At 41.3% G+C, this 27,883-nt stretch overlaps 1 protein-coding gene and 1 pseudogene across 1 annotated transcript; one reads left to right on the top strand and one right to left on the bottom strand.

Moving 5' to 3' along the window:
• The first annotated feature begins 658 nt into the window (after positions 1–658).
• LOC105044583 (asparagine synthetase [glutamine-hydrolyzing]-like) lies at positions 659–5,705 on the top strand (annotated as a pseudogene).
• A 3,963-nt stretch (positions 5,706–9,668) lies between these two features.
• Positions 9,669–14,046, bottom strand: LOC105044584 (protein PMR5). The gene is made up of 5 exons (XM_073257273.1): positions 13,356–14,046; positions 13,068–13,239; positions 12,744–12,922; positions 12,389–12,547; positions 9,669–10,216 (listed from the first exon to the last, which is right to left on the bottom strand). The coding sequence occupies exons 1-5, from the start codon at positions 13,670–13,672 to the stop codon at positions 9,895–9,897; spliced, it is 1,149 nt and encodes a 382-aa protein (XP_073113374.1). The 5' UTR covers positions 13,673–14,046; the 3' UTR covers positions 9,669–9,894.
• Between the last annotated feature and the right edge of the window lie 13,837 nt (positions 14,047–27,883).

The following is a 27,883-nucleotide window of genomic DNA, read 5'->3' as shown; positions in this document are numbered from 1 at the left end:
ATTTTTATTTACATTTTCTTCTCGTTTAATATGGATAGTGGTGCTACTAGAGGAAATACCATCAGATGTACAAAATTTGTCAATACTTTAAGGCAAGATGACAGCATACTAATTTTATTCGACGGAGGATAATAATATCCATATTCACCACTCTCGAGGATAAGGATAAAATCTCCACCTAAGTTAACGGCGGCTTGAAATGGCAAAGACAAATGTGTCTCTTTACAAATTGAAAAAAACAAAAGAAACAAAAAACAAACGCACATCCTCTCTCTCGGATCGAGCGCGATTCGACCACGCCTGCGGCGTGGGCCGCGGTGACGGTGAGCGTACGCCGGTCTCCGCGTGCTTGTGGTCTCAGCGCGTCGGGGGCTTTCGATTTCTCTCTGAGGGACATGTGGACGGAGGGAGGTTGTCCGGCGTTCTCTGTTGCCCTCAAAGTGGGGCCCAGCTGACTCAGCTCTCCGGGTCCGGAACGGATAACGTCGGTCTCGGATGATTACTTGGCATTTTCATTTCGGCTACACGCTCCGTGAGTGAGGAGTCGACGCGTGGCGCGCGGACGTGGCGGCCCGCCATCGGACTACGCGGGGTTGCGACGCCGTCGGATGGTTGCCGTTGGGGTTGGCCCTATAAATACTGGCGCCGCGGGGGCCTTGGAGGCAAAGGGGTTCGCCACCTGTTATATTCTCTTCGATTACTTGTCCCATCTCTCCTCTTTCTCCTCCGTTTTTTTTTTTTTTTTCTAAATATCTTGCTCTTGCTCTCTATTGTTTGGTTTACCGTATCTGGTCTCTCTCGTTTCATTTCAATCAATAACATGTGTGGGATACTGGCTGTGTTGGGATGCTCGGATGATTCACAGTCGAAGAGGGTTCGCGTGCTCGAGCTCTCCCGCAGGCAATGATCCAAACTCACCCCGTTCTTCTCTCCTCTCTCTTGCTACAAAGATGGAACTTTTGGGCCTCTGATTGATTTTTTTATGGGGTTTGATGATGATGAGTTTGTTCTATATATATATATAATATTTTCGTTTGAATTATAATATATATTTTTAAGTGAACGAAGATATATATTATGGTAAGGTTTTGCGGCTGTGATTATGGTTTTGGATTTTATATATTTTTTTAAATTTTTTGAATGTTATTTGCTTGTCTTGTTCAAAACTATCCTATTATGGGTAGATGCTCTCTCTGAATCTGTTTTGATGGAATTCTCTCTGAATCTTGAAGCTGGAGAGAGAACCCATAAAGGAGATTTTGCATGAACTCCGTGATCTTAAATCTGTTGATTATGTCCTTTCACAAAAGGCTAAAGCGGATATGAACTCTCTACTACTCAAATTTCTTCACAGCATGGATGGACTAATGTTCTTCTTTGTGCAAATAAAGAGCGTTTTAATCAAACATTTGTGGTCTAATATTGACGTCTCTATGACGTATTATTGATGATGAGCAAGCCACTCTGTTTCTGTTATATATTGTATTACAGATAAATATATATGGTTCTTTCCGATCTGGTAAAAGTCTAACTTTGTTTATCATATTAAAAAAAAAAAAAACATTTGTTATATCGGTTAAACCTTTTTTGAAGATAAATTGTCTTGACAATTAATGAAAATTTGTGTTTTGTTCTTTTCAACTTACAAAATGAGTGAATGAATAGAGAAGTAATGTTTCCATTAAAAAAAAAAAAAAGAAAAAGAAAAAAGAAGTAATGTTGTGTTTCTCCTCTGGATGCAGGTTAAAGCATCGTGGTCCAGATTGGAGCGGATTGCACCAGTTTGGAGATTGTTTTCTAGCACATCAGCGGCTAGCAGTCATCGATCCTGCTTCCGGTGATCAGCCTCTTTATAACGAGGACAAATCCATTGTGGTGACGGTAATAATTAACATAAACGCAGAAACATTTATTTTTCCTTACTATTAGTTGGCATCCAAGTCTCTTTCAAGGATGACTGACTTCTCCTTGGTCCGTGTATCTAGAGAGTGATGTTGATAACAACGATAACGATGAAGTTTCTCCCCCAAAAAAAAAAAAAAAAAAAAAGAAAGGAAAAGAAAAGAAAAGAAAGAAAGGGACAATGATAACGATGAAAGATCCCGAGTCTTCTACAACATACATACATGTATGTGTGTGTGTGTGTGGTGTGAAAAACGCATCAGGATTCAAAGGCCTCGGTGTTATTCCTGCAGGTAGAAGACAAGAGACAGGTTTGAACTTCCTTTTAAAAACAGGAATGTGACTACAGTTTCCATGAAAAATGGATTTAATAGTACAACCGCGCAAGTTCTCTCCTAATCAAAGAAAAAATGTACAAGCGCTCTTATTGCTAAAAATTAGCAGGAGCGATCTTGACAGGAATTAAGTCATACTGAATTTTGCAGCCCATGAAAACATTTTTTTTTTTCTTTTTTGACGCCAGCCCAGGACAACATATGCAAACTAAATACAAATCAATAAGGTAAAGTGGACTGCAATTACACATGCCTAAGGATACAGATTTCTCTAGGAATCAAAGAACTCCATCAACATTTCTTTCCTGCAATATGGCAACTTTCTTTAACAAATTTCTTCTTGTCAATCATATCATGTATCCATCTGATAAATATATTATGTTTGTATGTGTTATTTACTGAGTAGATTGAGGAATTTTCTGTTTGAAACAGGTCAATGGAGAGATTTACAACCATGAAGAACTGAGGAAAAGGTTGCTTAATCACAAGTTCAGGACAGGGAGCGACTGTGAAGTTATTGCCCATCTGGTGAGAATTCTATGAATTAAACAAGCCATATATACTAAACTGTGCACACTGATTTTTTTGTTCTTTTTACATTTTAAGAAAGGTGAAATCTTTTTTGAGCAATGAAAGTGAGATGGAAATTTTCTCTTGTTTTATTTCGTGATAGTATGAGGAATATGGAGACAGTTTTGTTGACATGCTGGATGGAATGTTCTCATTTGTGTTGTTGGACACACGCGACAGCAGTTTCATTGCTGCCCGAGATGCAATTGGCATCACTCCGCTCTACATTGGCTGGGGCCTCGATGGTAGTCTTTTTCTTTTTCCCCTTCAAATGTAACTTTTTTTTTTTTTTTTTTTTCTGATGTTTGATGAAAGCCTCGATGGTAGTCCATAAAGCTACATATATATTTCTCTTGATGTTTTGCATGTCTTGGGCTAGCTAGAACTTTTAATTTGGCTTTCCTTGTTCTATCACTTCTAACAAAAATTGTCTAGGTAACGAACTTCTCCTAAAGATAATAGAACTATTAAATTGGGTTTATTTTAATTCTACAGGTTCTGTTTGGATATCGTCCGAGATGAAAGGACTGAATGATGACTGTGAACATTTTGAGGTCTTCCCTCCTGGCTGTCTGTACTCCAGCAAGGAAGGCAGCTATAAGAGATGGTATAACCCACCCTGGTACTCAGAGACTATTCCATCAGTCCCATATGACCCCCTTGCTCTGAGGAAGGCCTTCGAAAATGTAAGCTTGCATAGCTCTAATTTCTGGTTGATTGCACCCTAAACTTTCTAAGCTCGAACACATTAAGCTTGCATATTTGACTGAACAATTATATTCTGGCAAGGCTTCATAAATGAGAAAATTATCTCCTGTTCATTTGTACAGGCCGTCATTAAGAGACTCATGACAGATGTTCCATTTGGAGTTTTGTTATCTGGTGGCCTTGATTCATCACTGGTTGCTGCTGTCACTGCACGCCACTTAGCGGGAACCAAAGCGGCGGAGCATTGGGGGACTCAGCTCCATTCCTTCTGTGTTGGCTTAGAGGTTGTTAAAATGCTTCTAGGATATTTTTCCTTCAATCTTCCAAAGGAACAATGAAGTTCTGTAGCTTTGATCATATCCCTCCTTCGTTGCAGGGCTCACCAGATTTGTTGGCAGCAAGGGGGTTGCTGATTATTTGGGAACTGTCCACCATGAGTTTCACTTCACTGTTCAGGTACTGGATCTTTTTTTTTCTTTTCCTTCTTCTTCTTCCTTTTTTTTTTTTTAAGAAGGTACTGGAAAGTTGCTGGGTTTCATATATGCTTGTTCTGTAAAGGTGAAAAAAAATTATTAAGCTTTCTGGGCTTCATATTGATTGACAGGATGGTATTGATGCTATCGAGGATGTAATCTATCACATTGAAACATATGATGTCACTACAATCAGGGCTAGCACCCCCATGTTTCTTATGGCTCGTAAGATCAAGTCATTAGGAGTGAAGATGGTGATCTCTGGAGAAGGCTCGGATGAGCTCTTCGGAGGCTACTTATATTTCCACAAGGCACCAAACAAGGAAGAGTTCCACCGAGAGACATGTCGCAAGGTATGTGCACATCAATGTTCCATCACAGGCCTTCTGACCTTTTATGTTTTGATGAACTACTTCGGTTTGAATGATGATGCCACTTTGTATCATTCCATTCACAGATAAAAGCTCTTTACCAGTATGATTGCTTAAGAGCTAATAAAGCAACATCTGCTTGGGGGCTGGAAGTTCGTGTGCCTTTCTTGGACAAGGAATTCATTAATGTTGCTATGAGCATTGATCCTGAATATAAAATGGTAACTTCAACAATGCACCTTTTTTCTCTGTTTGTAAAGAGGAATTCTTACACTGATTTGCAATGCGACATTCTGGAAATGCAAGCAGATCAAACCTGATCAAGGCGAATCGAGAAGTGGGTGTTGAGGAAAGCCTTTGATGATGAGGAAAACCCTATCTGCCAAAGGTCTGAAAACTACCAAGTTTGTTCAATTCTGATAAAAAAATGTGGTGTCAAAATTCTAATGCTCTTTCATAGCAAAGAAGACTCAGAATTGCATCAATTGTCTCTGCAGCATATTCTCTATAGGCAGAAGGAGCAGTTTAGTGATGGTGTTGGCTACAGTTGGATTGATGGACTGAAGGCTCATGCAGCTGAACATGTAATTTATCTACTAGGCTTTCTGTCTATTATTTTTCTATTATCTCTGTTTTGTTTCTCTAACCTTCTTCTTTTTTTTTTTTAACATTGTAGGTGTCAGATAAAATGATGCAAAATGCACAGCATATATACCCACACAATACACCAGCCACGAAAGAGGCCTACTACTACAGAGTGATCTTTGAAAGGTTTTTCCCACAGGTGATTAACCTCAATGCCAATACTAGGTTCTTTTTTCTCCTATTCTTCAACATTCTTACAGTGTTCCGGCAAGATTTTGATTTAATTTTGGTGTTTCAGAATTCTGCAAGATTGACAGTCCCTGGCGGTCCAAGTGTCGCTTGCAGCACTGCCAAGGCTGTCGAGTGGGATGCTCAGTGGTCGGACAGTCTCGATCCCTCAGGAAGAGCTGCACTTGGTGTTCATCTTTCAGCCTATGATCCACTTCTACCTACATCTCGCGCCACTGGGAACACCCCTGCCAAGGTTGTCAACAAGAAGCCAAAGATGGTAGAAGTGGCAACTCCAGGACACGCCATTAGTACCTAATTTCCTCTGGAGGATATATATGGTGCTTGATTTCTAGGCATAGCTTAATGCATTGTGTTAGTTGTGTCATATGATAGTGACTAGCCCATGTAATCTTAGCATTAGAGCATGGTGTGGTATTGGGATGGCAAGAACCCTCTGAAATTTGAATGAAACAATTATATGACCTTGTTTAGCCCTTCATAAATAAAAATAAAGAAGCTGATTCCATGTATCTGTAACTCCTGGCAAGCACCACGATCAGCATATGGTCTTGGATGTGCTTTCTGCAAATCACCTGACATGTCCTTGAGATTCTGGGTAAACTGATGCATGACCATAGATTTGGTACTCTGAAAGTTGTGTTATGTTCAGGCAAGTAACCACCGGCACTCGTTCTTCGGACAGCACCTGCAACCACCTCCATCATCCTTTTATCACCATAGTATCCTTTTTTCCATGGCAGGTCTTTCATTCTAGCTTTTGATCCCCTTTTTGCAGTTCCAGTCTGAGCTCATGCAATGAGTATGTGGTGGTTTTTGAGCTCATGCAAAGATTTTAAGTTCACACTCTAGTAATCAACTTCTGTAAACCCTTGGAATACCTTATGTTTGTAGGGGACATTGCAGCAAAGAAGACTCTTCTGACATCTGGATTCATATTTGAATCTATCCAATTGGCCCATTTCTTTAGACCAATTCTATAAGCCGCAACGGCATCCTCCTCCTCAAACCCTTCATCCCCATTACCAAATGAGCGCCCCCTGAACACAGATAACATCATGAAGACAGAATAACTGCATACTTTTTAGATTTAAAAATAAACAATTTACAGAACAAAAAATTTATGAAAGGGCAATTCAGATTGGCAAATGAACCCCACCTGAACACAGTAACATTATGAAGACATAAAACTGCATAGGCATGGTTACTTCTTAGAATTAAATATAAAAAATCTACACAGCAAAAATTTACCAAATGACAGTGTCAGAGGCTTGATCCTGTGGCCACTTGTCCACCAAAGATAGGTATTAAAAACAAGGATGTCAGCTCCCATCCAATTTTGTGAAATCTTGGAACGGAATCTGCAGGTAAAATTCTTTTGCTTGTATCTATGATAATGCTGGCGTCAGAATTGGACTTGACAATAACGGTGCCCAGTAGAACTCCATTGTAGCATTGTACTGTGTTGTTCAGAAGAAAAACCTCCGTAGTCATGGTATCAGCTCTTGAGCTGTAGCACCATCCATTGAACAAGTTGTCAAAGTGCAATACGTTTGCCTTGAAGACATTGACCTCCTGGTATTTGAAATTGTACCATGCTCACAAATGACAGTCATTGTCCTCTCTGCAGTGAATCTCCGGCAAATATCAAGCTCTTTTCTCTCAGCTTTTCAAGCACAGTAGCAGAGAAGGGGGTTGTATCTGACGGTGGATCATCTGATAAGAAATTTAAAAAAAATATTTTATTTAAAAATAAGAAATTTTATTTTTATGCAGATTCTAGGATCAGAATTTTGTAGATTCTAGAATTAGAATTTCATGAGGATTCTAGTAATTTATTTTTATGTAGGCTTATATTAGGGTTTGGATTTGTCTATATAAACCTATGGTTATGTAATATTATTGAGCTTTGAAGATTCAAGATATCTAGTTACCCTCCTCTGCCTTCTCCTCCTCCTCTTCTCTTCCTCTTCCTCTCTCTCTCTCTCTCTCTCTCTCCTTTTCGCTTTTTGTCCTGTGTCAGTTGGTATCAAAGCACCCTATTCCCCCTACTGCCTCCTGAGCCTATCTTGCGTCATGCGAAAGAAGGATTCACCTTCCATGCCTCATATATGCCACTTTTTTATCCTACCCACTTCCCATTCATCACAGATCTTCACTGATGACATCATCTTCAAGATAAACATCTTCTTTTTTTCTCTACCAAGAACAGTTGATATAAAAAATTACAAATTCTGTTTTATAGGGGCCTGAACTCAATAGGAGGTGCAGTTACCCGAACACATGCATCATTTTAGAACAAACTGTTATCTTAAAGATGGATATACCAGTGAGAACTTGGAGGCCCACGCTGAAGCTCACCCCGACCAATGTTACAACACTGATAACAATTTTAATGACGGAGAGCAGAAGATTCCATTATGGAACATAATTATTGTGTATAATTCCTTTGAGCAAATTATATAAAAAGTGCACCTAAACTTCAAACTAGTTCTGGCAATCGGCATGCCCGAAGTAACTCAAAGTCATATAATTGCTATTATGGAAGACCCCTTATTTAAGAGATACATTATAGACAATGTTGCGGCCAATCGCCTCGTCGTCCGATCGTCGGGGAACGTGCACCTCCAAAAACGAGAAGTCCACACTGACCGGAGGCGGCTCCGGCGGGGACCCTCCGACGGTCAAGTTAGAGAGGTGACCGGACAACAGTGAAATGAAGACAGAGAGCTCGATCGAGGGAGAGAAGGAGAGAGGAGCGAGCCTGTGGTTTTGGAGTCGAGAAGTGGGGGGAGCGGATCCCTTGCACTGTTGCCTTCCCCGATTTATATAGTGAAGCACGGTACGGCGCCGTCATTAATGGCGCAGACAAGTGAGGAATTGTCAACTCACTGTAGATTGTCAGAGTCGCCGTGAAAGTGTCATGTCGCCGTGGGGCTGTCAAATCACCATGGTTGACAATGCCCTCGGCGGGACAATGCCCCTAGATGGCCATGCCGCATGCTGCTGTCAGAACTGACAAGGTCTGGCGGTTGTACGGCGATCAGAGGAGTCGACCGACCCTAGGTCGGTGGCCAGCTGAGTGGCGTCGGGCTCCTCCGTTGGTCAGCGAGTCTTACGCGAGTCGGCCATCAGACCTCCGGGTTCAGTCGGTCGGGAAGGGTATGCCCGACATATCCTCAGTCGGTGATGGGCCGTCAATTGGCCGGTGATGGCGCCCGTCGGTCGGTCCCTCCGGCCGTCAGTCGGTCGGTCGGTCCCTCCGACCGTAAGTCGGTCGGTCGGTTCCTCCGGCCATCGGTCGGTCGATCGGTCGGTGGGTATTCCCCAACAGGCAAGTTCTTTATGTGAATTTTTGAGCTTGTTTCAACTATGGCTGTTACCTGTTGGGACTTATATAACACAAAGCCAACATCCTCTATGAACAGAGCCTCTATGTGTTCATCTAGTATAAATTTTTGGCATGAGTGGTGGATGTGAAAGGAAATATTGATGGCTGAGATTTATTTTCCTTCAAATGACCACAGAACATGTACTAAACACCTTGTGTGCAGCAACGCTTTTTAGTATTATTACTAAAAACAATGGGAAGCATTTTTAAGGTTGATTTTAGTTTGAGACTCCGACCACAGAAGCCTTCAACATTATATATAGTAGTATTATGATGAAAATAAAGAATTTATGTGTTGGATATTTAAGCTTGGGATTTTTAGTGATAAAATATTGCTTGATATAAATTATAATAGCTAAATGATTTATTACAATGCCAACATAAGATAATGTGACACACACACACACACACACACACATATTGAGGGTAAGGGAGAGAGACCAACCCAGATATAATTATTCAAGTTCAAGTACTTGGGGGGTTAACAATTGGAATGAATCCAATTTTACTCGTTTGATTATGACTGTTCATAAAATAAAAATATTATATTTTAAATCAATATGAAGATTTGAATCTGTCATAACCACAACAATAACCATCTAACATTGTGCCTCCTGTCTGTAATCTGCTTAATAAATCTATATTCTTCAAAAATTTATATCTAAGAAAAGATCAATCATTTTAACTAAATAATGATACAAGTAGCACACAATAGTCCAACATATAGCAATCATTATAATGACATATTTTGACTCCATGATGACCCACGCTTACACAGGCAACAAGATTAAATCATAATGGGGTTTTAGTATTCTTAATTATTTTTTATTAGTCTTTTCCATCTCTTATTACTCTTTTAAGAAAAAGCAGGACATGCATCCACGTAAATAACTACATCTCTATTTGGAATTTGCCATTTCACCATGGGAGAAGCGCATCCCTTGCTTGAGCGCGCAAGTCCTTACTCTGCAAAAGCAGAGATGAAAAAGAGAAGACTGGACCAAGAATGAAAACTTAACATGACTCATTGCCTCAATAATCTAATTTGCCGAGAAAAAGAAAAAAGAAAAAAAAAACAATAATCTAATAACGGTGCATGATATCCACTAATTCCACCATATAATTGTAGGGTGCGTATCTAAGCCAACCCAACATCAGCATTTCTTTTTTTTTGTTTTTGTTTTTCTGAAAGGCCAACTTCAGCATTTCAGCTAATATTAAAAAAGAAAATATCGACGATAAGATTGTACAATTGGATGCGACTATGAAATCTGATTGCCTATGAAAAATAGGGAGGAGAAGCTTGGAGCTTAGAAGAAGAGAGCAGTATAGAATAGCTGGTTCCAAGTATCCGGGACGCCGGGGAGGCACCAATGGCTGCAGTCGGCGGAGCGGTCGGGGTTGGCCCTCTGCTCCGGGCTCAGATCGCCGCTGTAGATGGAGGGGTGGCCGTCTTTCCTGAGCTCCGAGAGGGTGGTGATATCCAACAAGTAGGCAGGGCTTTGCATTGCCCTCAGCACGCCCTGCACCACCTGCATCTGGCTCGGGTACACACCCGAATAGTTGAACCCACTTACAGGAACCGTCTGGCCAAAGCAGTTCTTGGACGTTGGGTCGCCCCACTCGGTTGGGCTGTTCCCCACCACCACATGGCAAACACGAGAAGAATCATGGCATGTCCCAAAAACTTGTCCTACCGATCTAATTGGTGATATCTTGTATGATAATTTTCTTGACACAAAGGCCTCCTTGCTTTGGTTTTAGGGTCTTGCATTGTATGATGGTGTGTGATGTGTTCATCAAGATGAGAATATAAGCAAGTACTAATATACCTTGAATCATGTGTGGGTATTATATGTGCATTTAAGAAAGGAATCACTACATCTTAGCTCCAAATGATATTGAGTTATGATAATTAGTAAAATGAAGCTACAAGCGTATAACCCAGAGAAATGAATAACATGCTACAAAGTAGTTTGTCAGCCTTGGCATGTTAGGTGTCAGTATGGTGATATCACCTGGTCAAGCTGGTATTCATGATGAAGGTAGTCTCTATATCCTTTATTTAGTTTACTTTCCTAAATGTCTCATGAGAATTAATTAATTGTCTTCAGGCAAGTATTTTAGGATATTTCTGCTTGCCTTCCTGAGGTTATGTGCAGCACGAAGTGTTATGTTGATTGTGATTTTGCACCACATGCACGCTGGAATGAATTCAAATCCTTTCATGTGTGTACTTGCAGGACTAGTTTGATCATCTAGTATCCTCTAAGATGGACGTGGGTCCTAGATCTATCAATCAATATTTTTTTTTTTTCTGAGGTCGAGGGGAGGCACCTAGCCACCTAGTATTTATTGAGAAATCAGATATTTACAGAATGAAAAATAAAAAATTAATAAAAAAAGAATGCAATAGAAGCACAGAGGAGTGAAAGGGGTAAAGAAATTTAAAAAAAAAAAAAATCCACCGTTAGCCACAGTCCAGTGGCTTACAATATTACAATCCAAAAATTGGTGGTCCAACGAGTTGTTTAATCATTTTACTAATAAATTGTTTTGTTTGATGAGTTTTGCTTCTAAGCCTTATAAATATGATTCAATCGGCTATTGAAAATGGACTAAACAGAGGATTGAACTAGGGAGAACTATTCCATTCTCAAAAGCTCCTAAATTTTGGATGGGTCATTCACACTATCCTTTTTGATCAACATAAACAAAGATAAATTAAAAAAAATAGAAGTGAAAAGTACATAATATATTTATATTTATACTAAAGCTGATCATGACCAAATTTTAGTCTAAATTCTATTCATTTTTTATCAGACCATACGTACGTAAATTTGATATTTTTTAGATCCAAATCCGTCTCATTTGTGCGTGTTGGTTCGTGGTTAGATTGATCCATGGACTTAACAGGAAATCCGATTCAACTAAAAATTTTATAAATTGGAGGTTAACCATTTCTAGCTGGATTTCTACGTGAAATAGGCCCCAACATGTTCCAAGCGGGAAGGATTTCTTACTCATGCCCACCCGACACCGGACCTTTTTAATTCGGATTCGCCTCCCACTAGAAGTCGAGAAGGGGCCATTAATCCGCGAACGATTCCGGCCTTCAATAATCCAAGGTAGGTGCCACGTCCTTGTGGCCGCCGAAATTGAAGAACACATTTATATCAACGGGACCTTTTGTGCAGGTTATCGAACGGACTACATCTACAAGGACAAACCGAGAGATGTCACGGCTTTGTTACTGGGGCTATTAAATTATCAATTGATGCAACGCTCGTCAAAATAGGATGCTATTTAATAATGAAATTAATACATCATACTCTCAATAGAATGAAAAAGGACGCATAAAACATTTAGTAGGCTTTGTGCTATCTGTATTATTCTTCCTTTCTTTAATGAATTTTCATTCAAAACAGAACAGAATACCCACAGCAAAATCATTTATTAGATTTTATGGACTTTGGGGAAAATGACACATATATTTCATGACAATTCCGTTAAACTCGTTTCAAATTTTTTTCTTAGAATTAAAATGTCAGCAGCGCCATTCATTGTGAATTGAAACAAGGGAATAATTTTTTGAGTGGTTAGAAGTTGGATAAGTTAGTCTGTAGAATTGTTAAATCTTTTGAGATGCGTGCCTACGAGAGATGCACATATACAGTGAAGCTCATCTTCTTGCTTTGCCCTCAGAGCTATCCATTTGCGATCAGGATTGAATTAAATAGACGGCTATTCATGTGTATCTTGAGAGAGAGAGAGAGAGAGAGAGAGAGAGAGAGAGAGAGTTACTTGTAGTGGGTGGGAGAAATCGACTGGAAGAAGACCTTAGTTCTGGTTCTATCAATGTTAACATCCACCCAGTTAGCCCAAGTGCTCAGCCCTTTCTGAAAGGCAACTAAGCGGTCCATGTCCGCGCAGTAATTTCCTCCATCTCTCATATAATCCCACCTGCGCCACCCATCATCAGTCCTAAAGTAATTATACCATTTTCTTTAAAGAAAAAAAAGGCTTAGAGTATTACATCCAAGGTGGTTTATCCTACACATAGTAAACGGAAACCATCAAATAATATATGAGCATAACCCCAGATAGATGGAATAAGGAGTATGAAGTGATATTCGCAGCTATTGAAAAGAATACTCACCCTTGAAGAGAACCTTTGTGAGTCCACCAATGGCCAGAATTAAAACACAGGACATCAGCCCCTTTCCACGCATTGCCATTTGCCGATATGTCATCCAGCCTAAGGATCTGTTTCCCTTGGACCACGTCTATGTCCACAAGATAAGGAGCCCGGTAAAAAGAAACCGACACCCCATACTCCTATATTTCCCCCAAAACAAAACCACATGGTTCCCAAACATGATCAAATCTTAATCAAAAGTTATTTATAAACACAACAGTTTCAAAAATAGTAGAAAGTTATATAGCCATTGGAGTAACAGAATCTGCCATTCATCCATCATACCAAGAACTTGAAGGTGGAGAGAGGCTCTCCTCTTATCAATTGGGTCTGTGACAGTGGCACCGCTGCATGAAGCATGCAGATCAAAGATTCCCATTGGTTGCGGCCGAGCGAGTCGCCGACGAACATCACTGTCTTCCCCCTCATCCGCACCAAGAAATCAAGCCCATCAAACCTGCCATTTTTCGTGTAACAAATTTGCAAAAATTCTCACTTTAGCATTTGAATGGGCGTGGTAACTGAGAATTCAAACATTTAGAACGTAGACAAATGAACTATACATATGCAAACCTTGGGAGGTCACAGCCGGAGGGCTTCCATCGATACCGCAGGTAGTCGGTGTCAGGCCTCCCGTATAATTGGCAATTGAACTCGGCATCGATGATGGGGCAATCCAAGGACTGGTACAGTGGGTAGGAGTCATCCATGACCCAGCTCCCCATGAAGATATCGCAAACAGGCTGGTTGGCGACGAAGCCCGGCCGCCTACCATGAGGTCTTCTCAGGCTCACGACCACCATCGACGAGCCCACAAAGGCTTGAAGAGCAAGCAATCCTAGAAGGAAGATTGAAACCTTCCGTCCACCGGAGCTACCATCAAAGCCCATGAGGGAAGAACAGAAGGAGGTGGAGGGAGACAAAGGTTCTTTTCTTTCTACCGTTATCTATCGTTACAATCTTAATGAAAGGTTGTGGTGTAAAGTCGCATATAGAATTATACTTGGGAATTCTAGTGCGATGGTGTGCATGTGAGGATTAGCTGGAGAATTCACGTGAGTTTAAGTCAGGATTGTGGCCTCGTGTGAGGTGATAATGGAGTGCTTTTGTTTTTATTGGGTGGGTTTGTGTGGGGTTTTTAGTCGAATCTTCTTTGGGAGCCTGTGAAGTGAAGTTTGTGTTGATTCCTTGCTTTGTTAACGTACACCCGAAGGCGAAAGAGGGAGAGGGAGAGAAGAAGAAACAGGGGAGGAGGAAAGTATACAACGTTGGAGGGGAGAAAATATTCGTTGCAACGGTGATACCGTATTACCGTGATAATAAATTAATAAAAAATTAAAAATAAGTGAAATACATGAGGTTAATATGGGATATTATCCATGGGAATCGGTGTAATATGTGATAATCGGTGAAATATAAAATTTTTTATTAATTTATTATAAATTTAATATGATATTATTATTGTAATGAATATTTTTTTAGTTGGAGAAGGACGTGATGTTGAAGGAGATGAACATCAACCATTGTAATAAATTAATAAAAAATTAAGAATGAGTGAAATATGTGGAGTTAATATAAGATATTATTCATGAAAATCGATATAATACATGTCAATCGATGAAATATAAAATTTTTTATTAATTTATTATAAATTTATTATAATATCATTGTTGCAATGAATATTTTTTCGTTGGAGGAGTTCGTAACGTTGTAGGGGATGGACGTCATCATTGTAATAAATTAATAAAAAATTAAGAATGAGTGAAATATGTGGGGTTAATATAAGATATTATTTATGAAAATCGATGTAATATATGTCAATCGATGAAATATAAAATTTTTTATTAATTTATTATAAATTTATTATAATACCATTGTTGCAACGAATATTTTTTCGTTGGAAGGGTTCGTAACGTTGACGGGGGGTGCGGGGGCAAGTTGACGTGGGGCACGGGTGGTCCTTCGTCCCTTCAAGGGTTTCAAGGCGTTAGACAAACGCTAGGTGCACGGGAGGCCGTGGGGACTGGGGACCGTAGAGAAAGAGGGCAAGCGAACACGTGAGAGCTTTGAACGGTGCCAGGCTGTACCGTGGCCTAGTGGAGCTTATCCTAGTATAGCCGTGGCGATGTTACAGGCAAGATGGCTACGTTGGAATTATCTTATCAAAGCTTTAAGATACAAATTGTTACAATGGTCATAGCGTTGAATGACGGATCAAAACCTGTATTAAGTTTATGGTGAAATTACCTTGAAATTACACTGAACTAACAACACAAACAGAGTTGAGGCTTGAAAGTAACTGTGAGAGTTTCAACTTTTGAACCCTTGATGGTACTCTAAAAGAGGTTAATATACGTAGCACGCATCGATTTCGCCTAAGGATCTGGGTATCTCACGCCTGCGGCCATTTTACAGGTTCAGATAGTATATTTTTGGCACCAAAGAATGATTGATTCTCCGACCTCAACTATCGGATCCTATTTCTTTAGGAAGATCTCGAAGGATTATTATGCGGCTTCATATCAGAAGGTGAACTTTCTTAAATCCACAGTCTACTTCAATCCGAAGATTAGGACTCAGCATAGGCAGACGATCTGTAGACTTCGGAATATTTCTGAGCAGGTTGGGACCCTTCGCTATCTTCGGATGCCTATTATAGTGTGGACAATGCGGAGGGCTGACTGCAAAGAGATGGAGGCCTCGATCAAATAGTGCCTCAAAGGTTGGCAGTCCAAAGTACTATCGATGATAGTCAGAATCATCTTAGTAAGATCGATTCTTAGTGCTATCTCTATTTATATATTATCTCATACCAACTTGCCGAGGTCTTCTCTCTCGGAGCTCGAGCATTAGAAAGTTTCTGTGGCAATCTCACAACAGAAGGAGAGGGGTGCATCTAGAGGTAGCAAAATATGATCCGATTCGTCAACTCGACTCATGTTCGACCTATCATAAATAGATTTGGATTTGAGCTAAATAGATTTGGATCATAAACAGGTCAACCCATTAATCTATTTATTATTTGGATCGGATTCACATTTTATATATCTAATCTGCTTAACCCATTTAACTCAAATAAGTTTTGGGTTAGATCAGATTAGCTAGTATATATTTAAATGAATCACGCAATGGGCTAGTGGACCACTGGGCCTCCATGTGGGGCGCAATGCACACTTATTTCCTAGTTCCTCCAGCTAGTGATCACGTCAAATCCCACTATGGATAACACGCCATGCTAGTCACTAGAAATCAGAGAATTGAAAAATATAACTCTTCGTATCCGTTGGAGTGGGAGAGTTTTTTTTTTTTGTTGCTCCAGTTTGTAAATTTCCTCGTGACAAAAAAATCCTAGTTACTTTTCTCGATCGGTTGATCGAGATTGTTTATCTGTCCAACAAGATTAGTCAGAACTAGCAGCGAAGGAGGTGATGGGTGGCAAGGGGTAGTGGTGGAGGGAGAAGAACTAACGAGCCACCCACGGCGGCGACAATCATCTCCCTCCCCCTCCCAAACTCAAAGAGCTCGAGGCTTTTCCCTCCAAGCTCCACAAGATCATGGAGTTCAAGAACCCTTCTTCCACCATGCCAGGTCTTGTATTTCACCAATTCTCAATTCCCCATCACGTGGCTAGGGTTTCTCTTCCCCTCCCTTTCCTTCTTCTTCGCGGCCGAGAGTTCGATGGAGGGGATTGTAGTGGAGTTCAGGATGGACGAGGATAAGGCAGTTGAGAGCTTTGATCAGGCGGAGCGGAAGGCAGCAAGAGCGTGGTGAGGGTAGAGACGCGGTCGGGTGGAGATGCGGCGAGGTGGTCGAATGGAGCAGGTTTTTAATTTTTTTTCTTTATTTTTTTAAACGGATCGTAGATGGGTCGGGTTTTATTTTTTTAACTGGATTATAAATGAATCGTAAACAGATCGGACTGGATAACCTATTTATTAAATAGGTCGGATTTGAATTTTAAAATCTGACCTGTTTAATAAATAGGTCGGATCCGAGTTGAGAGTTTTTTTGACTCAATTCATATCTGACCTAGCCTGTTTATACTCGACCCGATCCGATTGCCACCCGTAGGTGTATCTTCTGGCTTGGGACGTGGTTTGTTAGCTGGTCAGCGAAGGAGGCTTGGTATACAGTCTTTGTTGGCTAGACAGGAGGTCTTGATTGCCAGGCATGCCCCGAGATTCTTAATTCAGTCGGATGGATTATGGAGCTTGATGATGCAGACTAGATACGAGCAAATATCCTCAGAGGGAGTTGCTTGTGTTGGTTAGAGGAGCTCATTTTTGTGGAAGGAGATGTGTTCTCAATTTTTGGACATGATGGCCCAGACTAGCTTGGTTATTGGTGATGGTCGGGTGATTGATGTGATCCGAGACCAGTGGGTGGCTGACATTTCACTTTCTTGGTGAACGACCTTCCTCAGCTTGGAGATGAGTGAAACCCTCATGGTCCGCGATCTACTTCAATCAAAAGGGAGGAAATAGAATCATGAGCAGCTAGTGACTCCACTCTTTAGCGATCAACTGGTCAAGAGGATTGTGACCAAGGTGTTATCTTTAGTCGAGGGCCTAGATGTTAGGGTTTGATGGTCATCGTGCCATCTAGAGTGGTAACCAGAGACCTCTATAATCTCTATAGAGGGAAGTCGGTGAGATGGCTTGAAGATGCATGGATTTGGAGGCTTGGTATTCATCCAAGGGTTTGCCTATTTATTTGGAAAGTTGTGTGGAGTTGGCTCCCTACCAAATTTTTGTTGCAAGCCCGAGGGATGGATATCTCATCCATTTGTCCAATTTGTGAGTTGGAGGATGAGTCGATGGATCATGTCCTTTTTCGTTGTGTACGGATGGTCCGGGTGTGATAGTTTGTCAGGCTTCTTCCCTCGATTACTCTTAAAGCGCTGTTCAATCATGCTTTCCTGAAAGCCCTACGATAGAGTACTCAGATTCAGGCTACGAGGTTAGAGGGCATTAGGGCAGCTTATGTAGCTTATCAAATCTGGCCGGTCCGGAATGCTAGTCAATTTAAGCCTAGGTGGTTGTCGACAAAATTTATGCTCGAGAAGGCCTCATCCTAGGTTGCCAAGATTTTGGAGTTGCCACTGTTCGGGCCGATTCTAAGGAATCAGGACACCTGAGACTCCCATCTTTGCTCTTGCAGCATCCCGTAAGGTCTTCATTATTTGGGAGCCCCCACCCCCAACCTTTTTCAAAGTCAATTTTAATGGCTGTGTGACTGATGGATATGATAGTGCTAGTTTTATGATTAGGGGCCATAACTGCAAATTTATTATGACAGGTGGGAGTTGTCTTTTTGAGACTATTATTTTTGGAGCTAAGTTGTGGGTCGCTTGAGAGGGCATTTCCTATGCGAGACTGTATCTTCGAGCTGATCGATTGGTGGAGGAGGGGTAATCGGCTATAGCAGTCAGTTGGATTCGGAGAAGACGGGAAGGAGGAGCTCAACCTCCAATTCGCTTTTTCGTAATATCTAGCATGTGTTGGCAGAGCGCATTTTCGTCGATATTAGACACGTCTATCAGAAGATAAATAATGCCATCGACTGGATGGCGAGCTTATAGCTGATCATTTTGGAGCGGATACTTGATTTGATATATTTGTTTTGCCAATGTCCTTTCATGACGTCCCTTTTTTTTTTGACTCTTTGGATTATATTTATACTTGTTTTGTACGAGCGATCAGTCATACCCAAAAAAAAAAAAAAAAAATCATTTCCTTTCATCTATAATATAGATCCAGAAGTTGATACCGTTCTTTAAAAGCTATGCAAAATATGATTCGAAGATCACAAAAGAAGATCTATCATTCTTTACAATCAGGACCCATTATTTCACTCCTGGTTCATTGGTGCTCTATTATCATTTCCGTCTCTTTCAGATCGTTTTCATCCATTTCATAGCTTTCATTATCCGTCAGTGCAAGTAGGCCACTTTGTTGTGATCATTATTACACATTAGGTATGTAATATAACGTTCATGAGTTGGCGTGCTCCTACAACCTAAATTAATCGGCACGGCCTATTCAACACTCAAAATCACATTAAAGCCTGGGTCTCACTCAATCTCAATTTTAAAAGGGCTAATGCCATATAATAATATCCATAATCCAATCAGAGATTACTGTAGTGGGTCCACCGATCCAGTGGTATCGCCGCAACCAGGGGACAAGTTTATGCTTGGTAGATAAAGTGTGGCTCCATTCTTTCTACGCAAGTCGGGAAGAAACATGAACACGAGGCCAAAAATGTTCCATGCTTTTCTTGGCGGCAGAGGCATGAAGAGAACGTTTTCTTTAGATCGCTTTCTTTCCGCCTTTCTTTTGAGTCATCGGACGGCTCTATTTTAATACTTGGTGCCTTTCTTTTGAGTCATCGGACCGGACGGCTTTATTTTAATACTTGGTCATGGTGGGAGGAACCTTCACAAAAGGAAGGGAGCTAGGTATTCCAGCTTTATGGACATTGACGACTCCACTGACAAAAAAGCTGGTCTAATTATTAGATGGCCAGTCCAGTGAACCACCACAATTGTCGCCGGCCACGTTACACCACCTTTGATCAAATTAGGATCCGGTTTATATACCATACATCTGTCCCCGGAGTTGTACTGATCTACTCAATTTGGTCCACGTAATAATTTCTCAGTGGATACTTGGCTCCATTTACAATAAGAATGGCTTGTGCCAAATAGCCATCTCCAACATCATCAAGCTTTTAGAGGATCGGCTAGCTATCATCATCACCAAATAATGCAATACAAGACCAGCATGTATTCTATAACAACAACACTTGCAGAGAACAATAAAGTGTCATATATGATCCTAACCAACAAGCCGTAAGCAAAGGACAAACAATATTACAATATTATTTATTTATGTAGTTGTGCAAAAATAATTGAGATATGTCAATGGTGCCTGTCATTTTAAATTTTCAGGATGCTTTAGACGATATGGAAGAACAACCGTCCAAGGAGCATACATGATTGAATGGGGAAGATAGAAGTTGGTGAGATCATAATAGTCCATCATACTCTATATCTTTGCATTGTATGATAGGATCATAAAAATACATCTAGAGCATACTTGATTGGATGGTAGTTGGATTTTAAAATAAAAATGAGAATAAATGGCTCTCATTTCAATTATTTAGTTAGAAAGAGTTTTATAGAGAAAACTGGAACATCTCAAAATCTAATCCCAAAACAGAAATAGAAAACTTCTATGATAGCCTCTGTTAGATGGCCTTTAATTTGGAGAAATTATTGCATGCATTTGTATGACCAAGACGGGCAAGCGTGGGTTTCTTTTATTGTGCACTCATCTCACTGATGGCCCACTGTAATACACTGCAGCAATTGGTGTAATGCACCAGCATAGCCATGCATATAGTATGTGTAATATTTTTTTCTTAATATCAGGTATTAGCATCAAGTACAGGCAAACATTCCCTTGAAACTTCAGCAGCCTGCTCCAGCTCCTCAGATATGATCATTGGAGGCACCCAGCTCTACAACGTTTACCTTCCCAGCTGTCAGAGCCAGAAGGCCAGCATCTCTACATGCATCGACAAGGAGAGAAGCTTGCACATCAAGCTCTATCCCAACAATAAGCCCAAGCCCACGCACTTCGTTCACATTTCTGCCCTCGTCCAGCATCTGACTCGGTAGTTTCTTTCAAGTAGAGGCCTTTCTTGGTTACAGTGGCCAAGAAGCTCGGTTCCCGGATTTTATCCAGCACTACATTTCAAGAGTCATTATATGTGGTATCACACCAAGAAAACGTCATGGGCCCAGAGATGACCTGTTCGGCCTAACCCGCACTGGACCTATGTAGTATTAAAAAACATCACACAATTGAAAGAAGACAGCATTCTAGATCTCACGGATTTAGACTAACATGAAAGCAGTATTAAAGATGGGTAGACAATAAATCCATCTAAAGATCTGTCAAGATTGAAGAGGTCAAATTTATGTTATCTAACCACAATATATTCAGATTTTAATGATCAAGTAACCAAGTAAAGCAAAACTTCATCTAAGTATGATGGCAAGTGGACTGACATATATCATGCACATCGCCATGCCAATGTCTATTTATAATTGTGCTTGACAGAAACAAAACAGCCATCCACAAATCAATTTTTTTTAGAGTAAATGTGTGTTGGGTTTTGGCACCTTAAATTCGATCCTCACAGGTCCAAGACGGAGAAACCTATGGTAGAGAAGCCTGGCATGCAAGAGGAGAAACCCGCAGGTTTGGCCTACGGGTCCCAGGCCTGCAGCGCATGCAGCCCAGGATGCGCGCGGGCGTGCAGTCCAAGCGCACGCCCACTCAAACCACACACGCAACCCAGCGACCCAGCGTAGTGCACGTGCAGTCTACTGCACAGGATTGCAGTCCATGCGCTCTCCATGGACTGCCGCGGTCCAGACGCATTTTTACGCAGCTCATGCGCACATGAACGAGTGCGTGACACACATGCAGGGAGGGTCCGGTCCATAGTGAGCGCGGTTTACGCACGGTCCAGAGGCAGAAGTGCGCAATCGAACTGTCAAAATTTGATGCGGGTGCAATCAAATGATGTGGACTCATTATTTGATGCAATTTGGACCTCAAGTCTGAACATGAGTTGTTTTTTGGGTCTTTAAAAGAGCCTGACGGCGTGTAGGCAACAATAAGCTGCAAAGAACGATGAGAGGTAGAGGTAGCGGTTGAGAGCGGTCGGTGTAGCAGAGAGAGCGACAGAGAGAGTCTCTTGGGATTTTTGTGAGAGCTTTTGTAAGGATAGTGCTTTTTGTAGAGAGAGAGATTGATGTATGAGAGTTGAGAGGGTATGATCTCCTTTTATATTTATTTTTTTTTTCATAGTGAAGCTTCTACTCCCCATGGAGATAAGCTTTGAACTGATCTACGTATTTGATTATATTTTTTTTTATTTCTCTTCTTTTTTTCTGTTGTGATATCGATATCGTCACCTAAGTTAGTGATCTTAAGTGGAGGATCTGTATTCTGCACTCATGAGAGATCATTCTCAATAAGTGGTATAAGAGCACGTGGTAGCCCGGTTGTGGCAGTATTGATCAAGGTTAAAGAAGATGGAGAAGACATGCTCAATCAAAGTGGAGATCAATCGATATGATGGAAAGAACAATTTCTCCCTATGTTAAGCGAGGGTGAATGATGTGCTCATCCAACAAGAATTGATTGATACTCTTTTGTGTGAGGAGAAGTCGACTATCATAGAGGAGAAAGACTGGAGGTAGCTCTAGATGTAGGCAGTGAGCACGATCCACTTGTACTTAACGGATGATGTAGTGATCTATGTGCTTAGCGAGATTTTTCTGACGGTGATGTGAATAAAGCTTGAGGAGATATACATGGCGAAGTCACTCACTAACGCTCTGTTCCTCTGAAAGCAGTTCTATTAGCTATAGATGAACGAGGGGCAGAGCATACAGAAGTATCTTAGCAACTTCTAAAAGATCCTCACTGATCTTCTCAGCATTGGTGAGAAGGTTGAGAAGAAGACTAAGACGTTGGTCTTGCTTTTATCGTCTCCCCTTTCTTTTGAGTCTTTGGTGACTGCTTTTCTTGTGAAAAAGAGCATCATCAACATGAACAAGGTGACTTCTATACTTCTCCAGAATGAAGTTCTCAAAAGGAAAAATCGAGTTTCGAGTTCAGATGGCGACTCGACTATGGTGGTGACTGAAGATGGTGATGGCAGAGGACGAAGGGGCAGAGGATCACAAGATAGGTGGTTTAGATCCAAATCAAGGGACTACAGCAAGATAGATATTATAAGTGTGATGAGTTAGGGCATCGAGTCAGAGATTGCCCACAGCTCAGAGATCAGATGAAGGCTATTGCGGTAGCAGTCCGAGATAGCGATACAGAAAAAAGTGATGATATTCTTTCGGTAACTGATGAGGAATCTACTTTTTCTCCACAGTGAATTTTAGATTCTATATGTTCGCATCATGTTTATTGCAGAGAGAAGCTGTTTGACTTCTTAGAGAATAGTGAGGGTATTGTTCATCTGCGGATGGATCAAGCTGTCTGATTAAGGGCATTGAGACTGTCAGCTTACAGAATCATGATGGAGCAGTGAAGAACTTGGGCGAGGTTCGATATATACCTAATTTTAGGAGAAATCTAATTTTACTGAGCAGACTAGATTCAAACAGCTACAGGTGGAGAGCTGAGGATGGAATCCTAAAAGTTCTGCGCGGTAGTAGGATTGGTATGGAGGATATTATTGAAGCGAAAATTTAGTGCAGGGGCAAAATGGTAATTTTAAAACTTTTTCAAAATTACTATTTTACAGCGAAATTATTAATTAATCTCATTAATTAATACTAATTAACCCTACACTAGGATCTAAATATGATACAATAGCATGCATTTAAATTTGAAATTCAAATTTGAATCAGTAAACGTTTTACAGTACTGTGTTCAGAACACATCACCTTTTGCGGGTAGTCGATCACCGCAATCTGATCATCGTCAGAGGGCTCTGATCGTCACGTCGCAGCCACCCAACTGTCTGGCCTCTGCGGATCGTCCACACGAAGCTCCCGTCTGATCAGCTCCTCACGAATGCTAGTTCGTGATTTCACCCTTTTGATGGCAGATGTTGATCGAACTCCTTCGATCGATGTGTGCCGACTTCTCGGATGCTCCGGATCGTCTGCACAGTTACTTGAGAGGCTGATGGATCTCTCTCTGAAATTTGGTGGACTCACGACACTCGTGGCACACCAATCTCACTTCCCGAACCCTAGGTAGAAACCCTAGGGTACACACCAAAAACCCTGCGCCCAATTTTCTCTCTTTTCTTTCTTTTTCTCTCGGAAGGTTTTGGACCTTCACCTTGCGCAGAAGCCTTCCTCACGCCCCAAAGTTTCTCTCCTAATTTTTCTACATACGTCCCACCTTTCTCCTCTTTTTAAAACAACGTCGAACGTGTCTTATCCGCGTGAGAGGATAAAGACAAGAGGTTACACATTTGAATTCGAATCAAATTTGAATTCAAACGAAAACCAACTTAACCCTATCCTTTTGGGCGTGAGAAGAGAAGGGGTGTGGCTCTTTGTGCATTGAAAAAGTTTCACGAGAAACCTTTTCTCGTGTAAGTAATGTGGCGCACAAAATGGATAAGGATGAAAGGGCAAGTGATAAGTTATCCATTCAAATTCAAACATGCTTTGAATTTGAATGGCTAACTAATTATTTTATCCATCCATATGGCACACAAATGAGGATGTGGGGAAGGGTTTTGTGTGAGAAAAATTTCACGAGAAGTTTCTTCTCGTGAATTCAAATGGGTGCAAGGAAGTTGGGTGACGCAGGGAATTTAAAACAAGGTGGTTTGATTCAATTTGAGCCAACCTAGTTTAAAATAGGTTGAGCACAATTAGACCAAATTAAACCCAACATAATTAGGCTTAATTAGGCTTAATAAAATTTTAATCAAATCAGGAATTAACTAAACCTAACCCCTGATCAAATCAGGGACTAAACCACCTTAGCGATTAGGTCAACATTTAACCTAATCGGGTCAATCCAAACTGAATCCAATTCAATTGGACTTGATCCAAAAATAATTACTCAATCAAATTGAGTTAATTAGTGATTAAATCACTAATTAAACCTCTCATAAATTTTGAGTCCAAATTCGATGGGCAATCAGGCATCAGAGACCATTGATATGAAACCCTGATCAAAGAGTTCAAATTTCAAATTCAAAATTCGAAATTCAAAATTTTGACCCCGGTACCCAAAATGTGTGGAACTCATGATTAGAGAATCCTAATTCTCAATCATAGAGTTTCAGATAGATAAGACTCATAATCAGCCATCAGATCAGAAAGGAACCTCTAATGTGTGTGACCCCGCAGGTTCGAACCTAAGCCGGTAGCACAGGAACCAATTTCTGTACTAATCGAAGTGACCATCTAGCAATGGTACCCGACGACCGGATAGATCGAATAATCGCAATCGCAACATTCAGAACCTACGTGAATATGGTTACCGTATAATTCATCCCTTTTGACCCCTGTGTTTAGGATGACTCAGGGTTAAACTGTCAACCCTGATGATATCATCCGAATCGTGCTCAACTCAATTAGTCCTGTGACTCCTCACTAGAACTACCCTGGCCAAGGTTTTGCTAAATTGAAACACGACTGTACACAGCTCCTAAACTGGAGTGGTCAATCCCATCTTGACACACGCACCGACAAGTCAAGTACTTGACTACACCCAGCAACCTTCCGTCACTGAATTAGAAATTCAGGTAGTCCAGTGCCTAAGTGCAGTGAGTTGCTTGCAAGTCACCGTGGCGGTCTCAGATCGGAGGGACATTTATACCCATATCCCATCGGAGCAAATCTTGACAGCAGAAATAGCTCCGGAGTTGGTCACGTTCAGTGCAGATGTACCATTATATCTCACCTGTATGCCATACCAGTGTCTCCACACTCTTTGGTTATGAGGACAACCAACCCATATGGCACACAACGACCTATGCTCGATAAATGTTGTCGTCCTTGGTAACAACGTATCATTTGGTCGCGAACATGTTTAAGGACTAAGCGACAAATCCTCCTTTGTCGAGTCTAAATAGTCCTAAGGACTTCACCACAACACAGGAGTTCATTAGAAGATGAAACATTTGTGATGAAAAAATACCAAAATAACTTTTATTTATTTATAATTCATGTACTAATACAAAAGGAGCACAACCGTCAATAGGCTGACGATTGACTTTGGGACACTATTCCCAACAATCTCCCACTTGGCCTAAAGCCTATCGGTGCAGTATCTAATACCCATCTTCGACTTGTAGTCGTTGAACTCCTTCACCGCAATGGCTTTAGTGAATGGGTCAGCCAGGTTCTCCTTTCCGTTGATCTTCTGAAGGTCGACGTCACCTCGATCCATGATCTCCCGGATGAGATGGTAGCGGCGCAGAATATGCTTCGTCCGCTGGTGTGCCTTTGGTTCCTTCGCCTGAGCAATGGCTCCAGAGCTGTCGCAGTAGAGCAGAACTGGACCAACAAGGGAGGGTGCTACTCCGAGCTCGGTGATGAATTTCCTCAGCCACACCGCTTCTTTGGCAGCATCTGATGCAGCAATATACTCCGCCTCGCATACTGAATCAGCCACAGTGTGCTGCTTGGAACTCTTCCAGCAGACAGCCCCACCATTAAGGGTAAAAATAAATCCTAACACACTCTTGCTATCATCTCGATCAGACTGGAAACTAGAGTCTGTAAACCCTATAAGTCTCAAGTCCGATTCATCATATATAAGCCACTGGTCCTTAGTATTTCTCAAATACTTCAGGATGGTTTTAACAACCTTCCAGTGATTCTCTCCTGGATCAGATTGGTATCTACTCACTACCCCTAGTGAGTATGCCACATCTGGTCGTGTATATGTCATGACGTACATGATAGATCCCACTGCCGAAGCATATGGAATCCTACCCATACGCTCTCTCTCTTGAGGTGTTGTCGGACAATCCCTCTTCGAGAGAGAAATTCCATGGCCTATCGGTAGATAGCCTTTCTTGGAATTTTTCATGCTGAACCTTTTCAGCATAGTATCAATGTACGTGGATTGGGATAAGCCAAGCAACTTTTTGGATCTATCCCTATAGATCCTCATCCCTAGGATGTAGGAAGCTTCTCCCAGATCCTTCATGGAGAACTGTGACGATAGCCAAATCTTTATTCCCTGTAATGCAGGGACATCATTCCCGATTAAGAGAATGTCATCCACATACAATACAAGAAATACTACTGCTGGACCATTAGCCCACTTATAAATGCAGGGTTCTTCTTCGTTCTTAACGAAGCCATACGTTTTGATCGTCCTATCAAAACGTATGTTCCAACTCCGAGATGCCTGCTTAAGTCCATAAATGGACCTCTGTAGCTTGCACACCTTAGACTCATCTGTGGATGTGAACCCTTCAGGTTGTATCATATACACCTCTTCGTCCAGCTCTCCGTTTAGGAAAGCTGTCTTCACATCCATCTGCCAGATTTCATAGTCCAGATGGGCAGCTATCGCAAGCATAATCCGAATGGATTTGAGCATTGCCACAGGAGAAAACGTCTCGTCATAGTCTATACCATAACGTTGACGATATCCCTTGGCAACCAGACGAGCTTTATAGGTCTCCACCTTTTCGTCTACGCCCCTCTTCCTTTTGAAGACCCACTTACACCCTATGGGTTTTACTCCTTCGGGTGGGTCAACCAATGTCCACACATCGTTGACCTTCATGGACTCCATTTCGGATTTCATGGCCTCTAGCCATTTCTCAGAGTCAGGTCTCTGCATTGCATCCATGTAGGTGATCGGATCCTCATCGCTTTCATCAAGTTCGATAGGATCACCATCCCGGACCAAGAAACCATAGTATCTGTCCGGTTGATGTGGTACTCTACCAGACCGCCTTAAGGGTGCATAATCAATGGGCTCCGGATCTGATCTAATCAAATCCGGTTCAGGTTCAGAAATATGTGTCGATTTTTTCACCTGTCGAACTTCGTCAAGTTCGACTTTAGAGGCAACAGTTCCTTCACTAAGGAACTCCTTTTCTAAAAAGATTGCCTTAAGGCTGACAAACACCTTTTGCTCATCAGCAAGGTAGAAATAATACCCTTTGGTGTCTTTTGGGTACCCTATAAAATTACACTTGTCAGACCTAGGTCCAAGCTTGTCTGTAATTAAACGTTTAACATAAGCCGGACACCCCCAAACCCTAAGGTGCGAGAGTACTGGCTTACGTCCTATCCATATCTCATATGGCGTTTTGGCTACAGACTTACTCGAAACTCTATTTAGAAGGTAACAAGCCGATTCGAGCGCATATCCCCAGAGGGAGATCGACAGACCAGCAAACCCCATCATGGATCGAACCATGTCTAACAGGGTCCGATTCCTCCTTTCAGACACACGATTATGCTGTGGTGTTCCAGGAGGAGTCCACTGAGAGAGAATCCCATTCTCCCCTAGATACGTCAGAAACTCATTGGAAAGGTATTCACCTCCTCGATCAGTTCGAAG

This window comes from Elaeis guineensis, chromosome 5 (genome assembly GCF_000442705.2).
Source record: "Elaeis guineensis isolate ETL-2024a chromosome 5, EG11, whole genome shotgun sequence".
In the NCBI taxonomy this organism is placed as follows: Eukaryota; Viridiplantae; Streptophyta; class Magnoliopsida; order Arecales; family Arecaceae; genus Elaeis; species Elaeis guineensis.
Note: the sequence above shows the minus strand (reverse complement) of the source record. Positions and strands in the feature narration are given on the sequence as shown.

Coding starts and splice junctions, on each gene's coding strand:
- LOC105044584 (XM_073257273.1), bottom strand. CDS start 13,672: ATGGGCTTTGATGGTAGCTCCGGTGGACGGAAGGTTTCAATCTTCCTT. Junction 13,240..13,355: donor TCCGGCTGTGACCTCCCAAG/GTTTGCATATGT, acceptor GAAAAATGGCAG/GTTTGATGGGCTTGATTTCT. Junction 10,217..12,388: donor ATTTCTCCCACCCACTACAA/GTAACTCTCTCT, acceptor GGTGGGGAACAG/CCCAACCGAGTGGGGCGACC.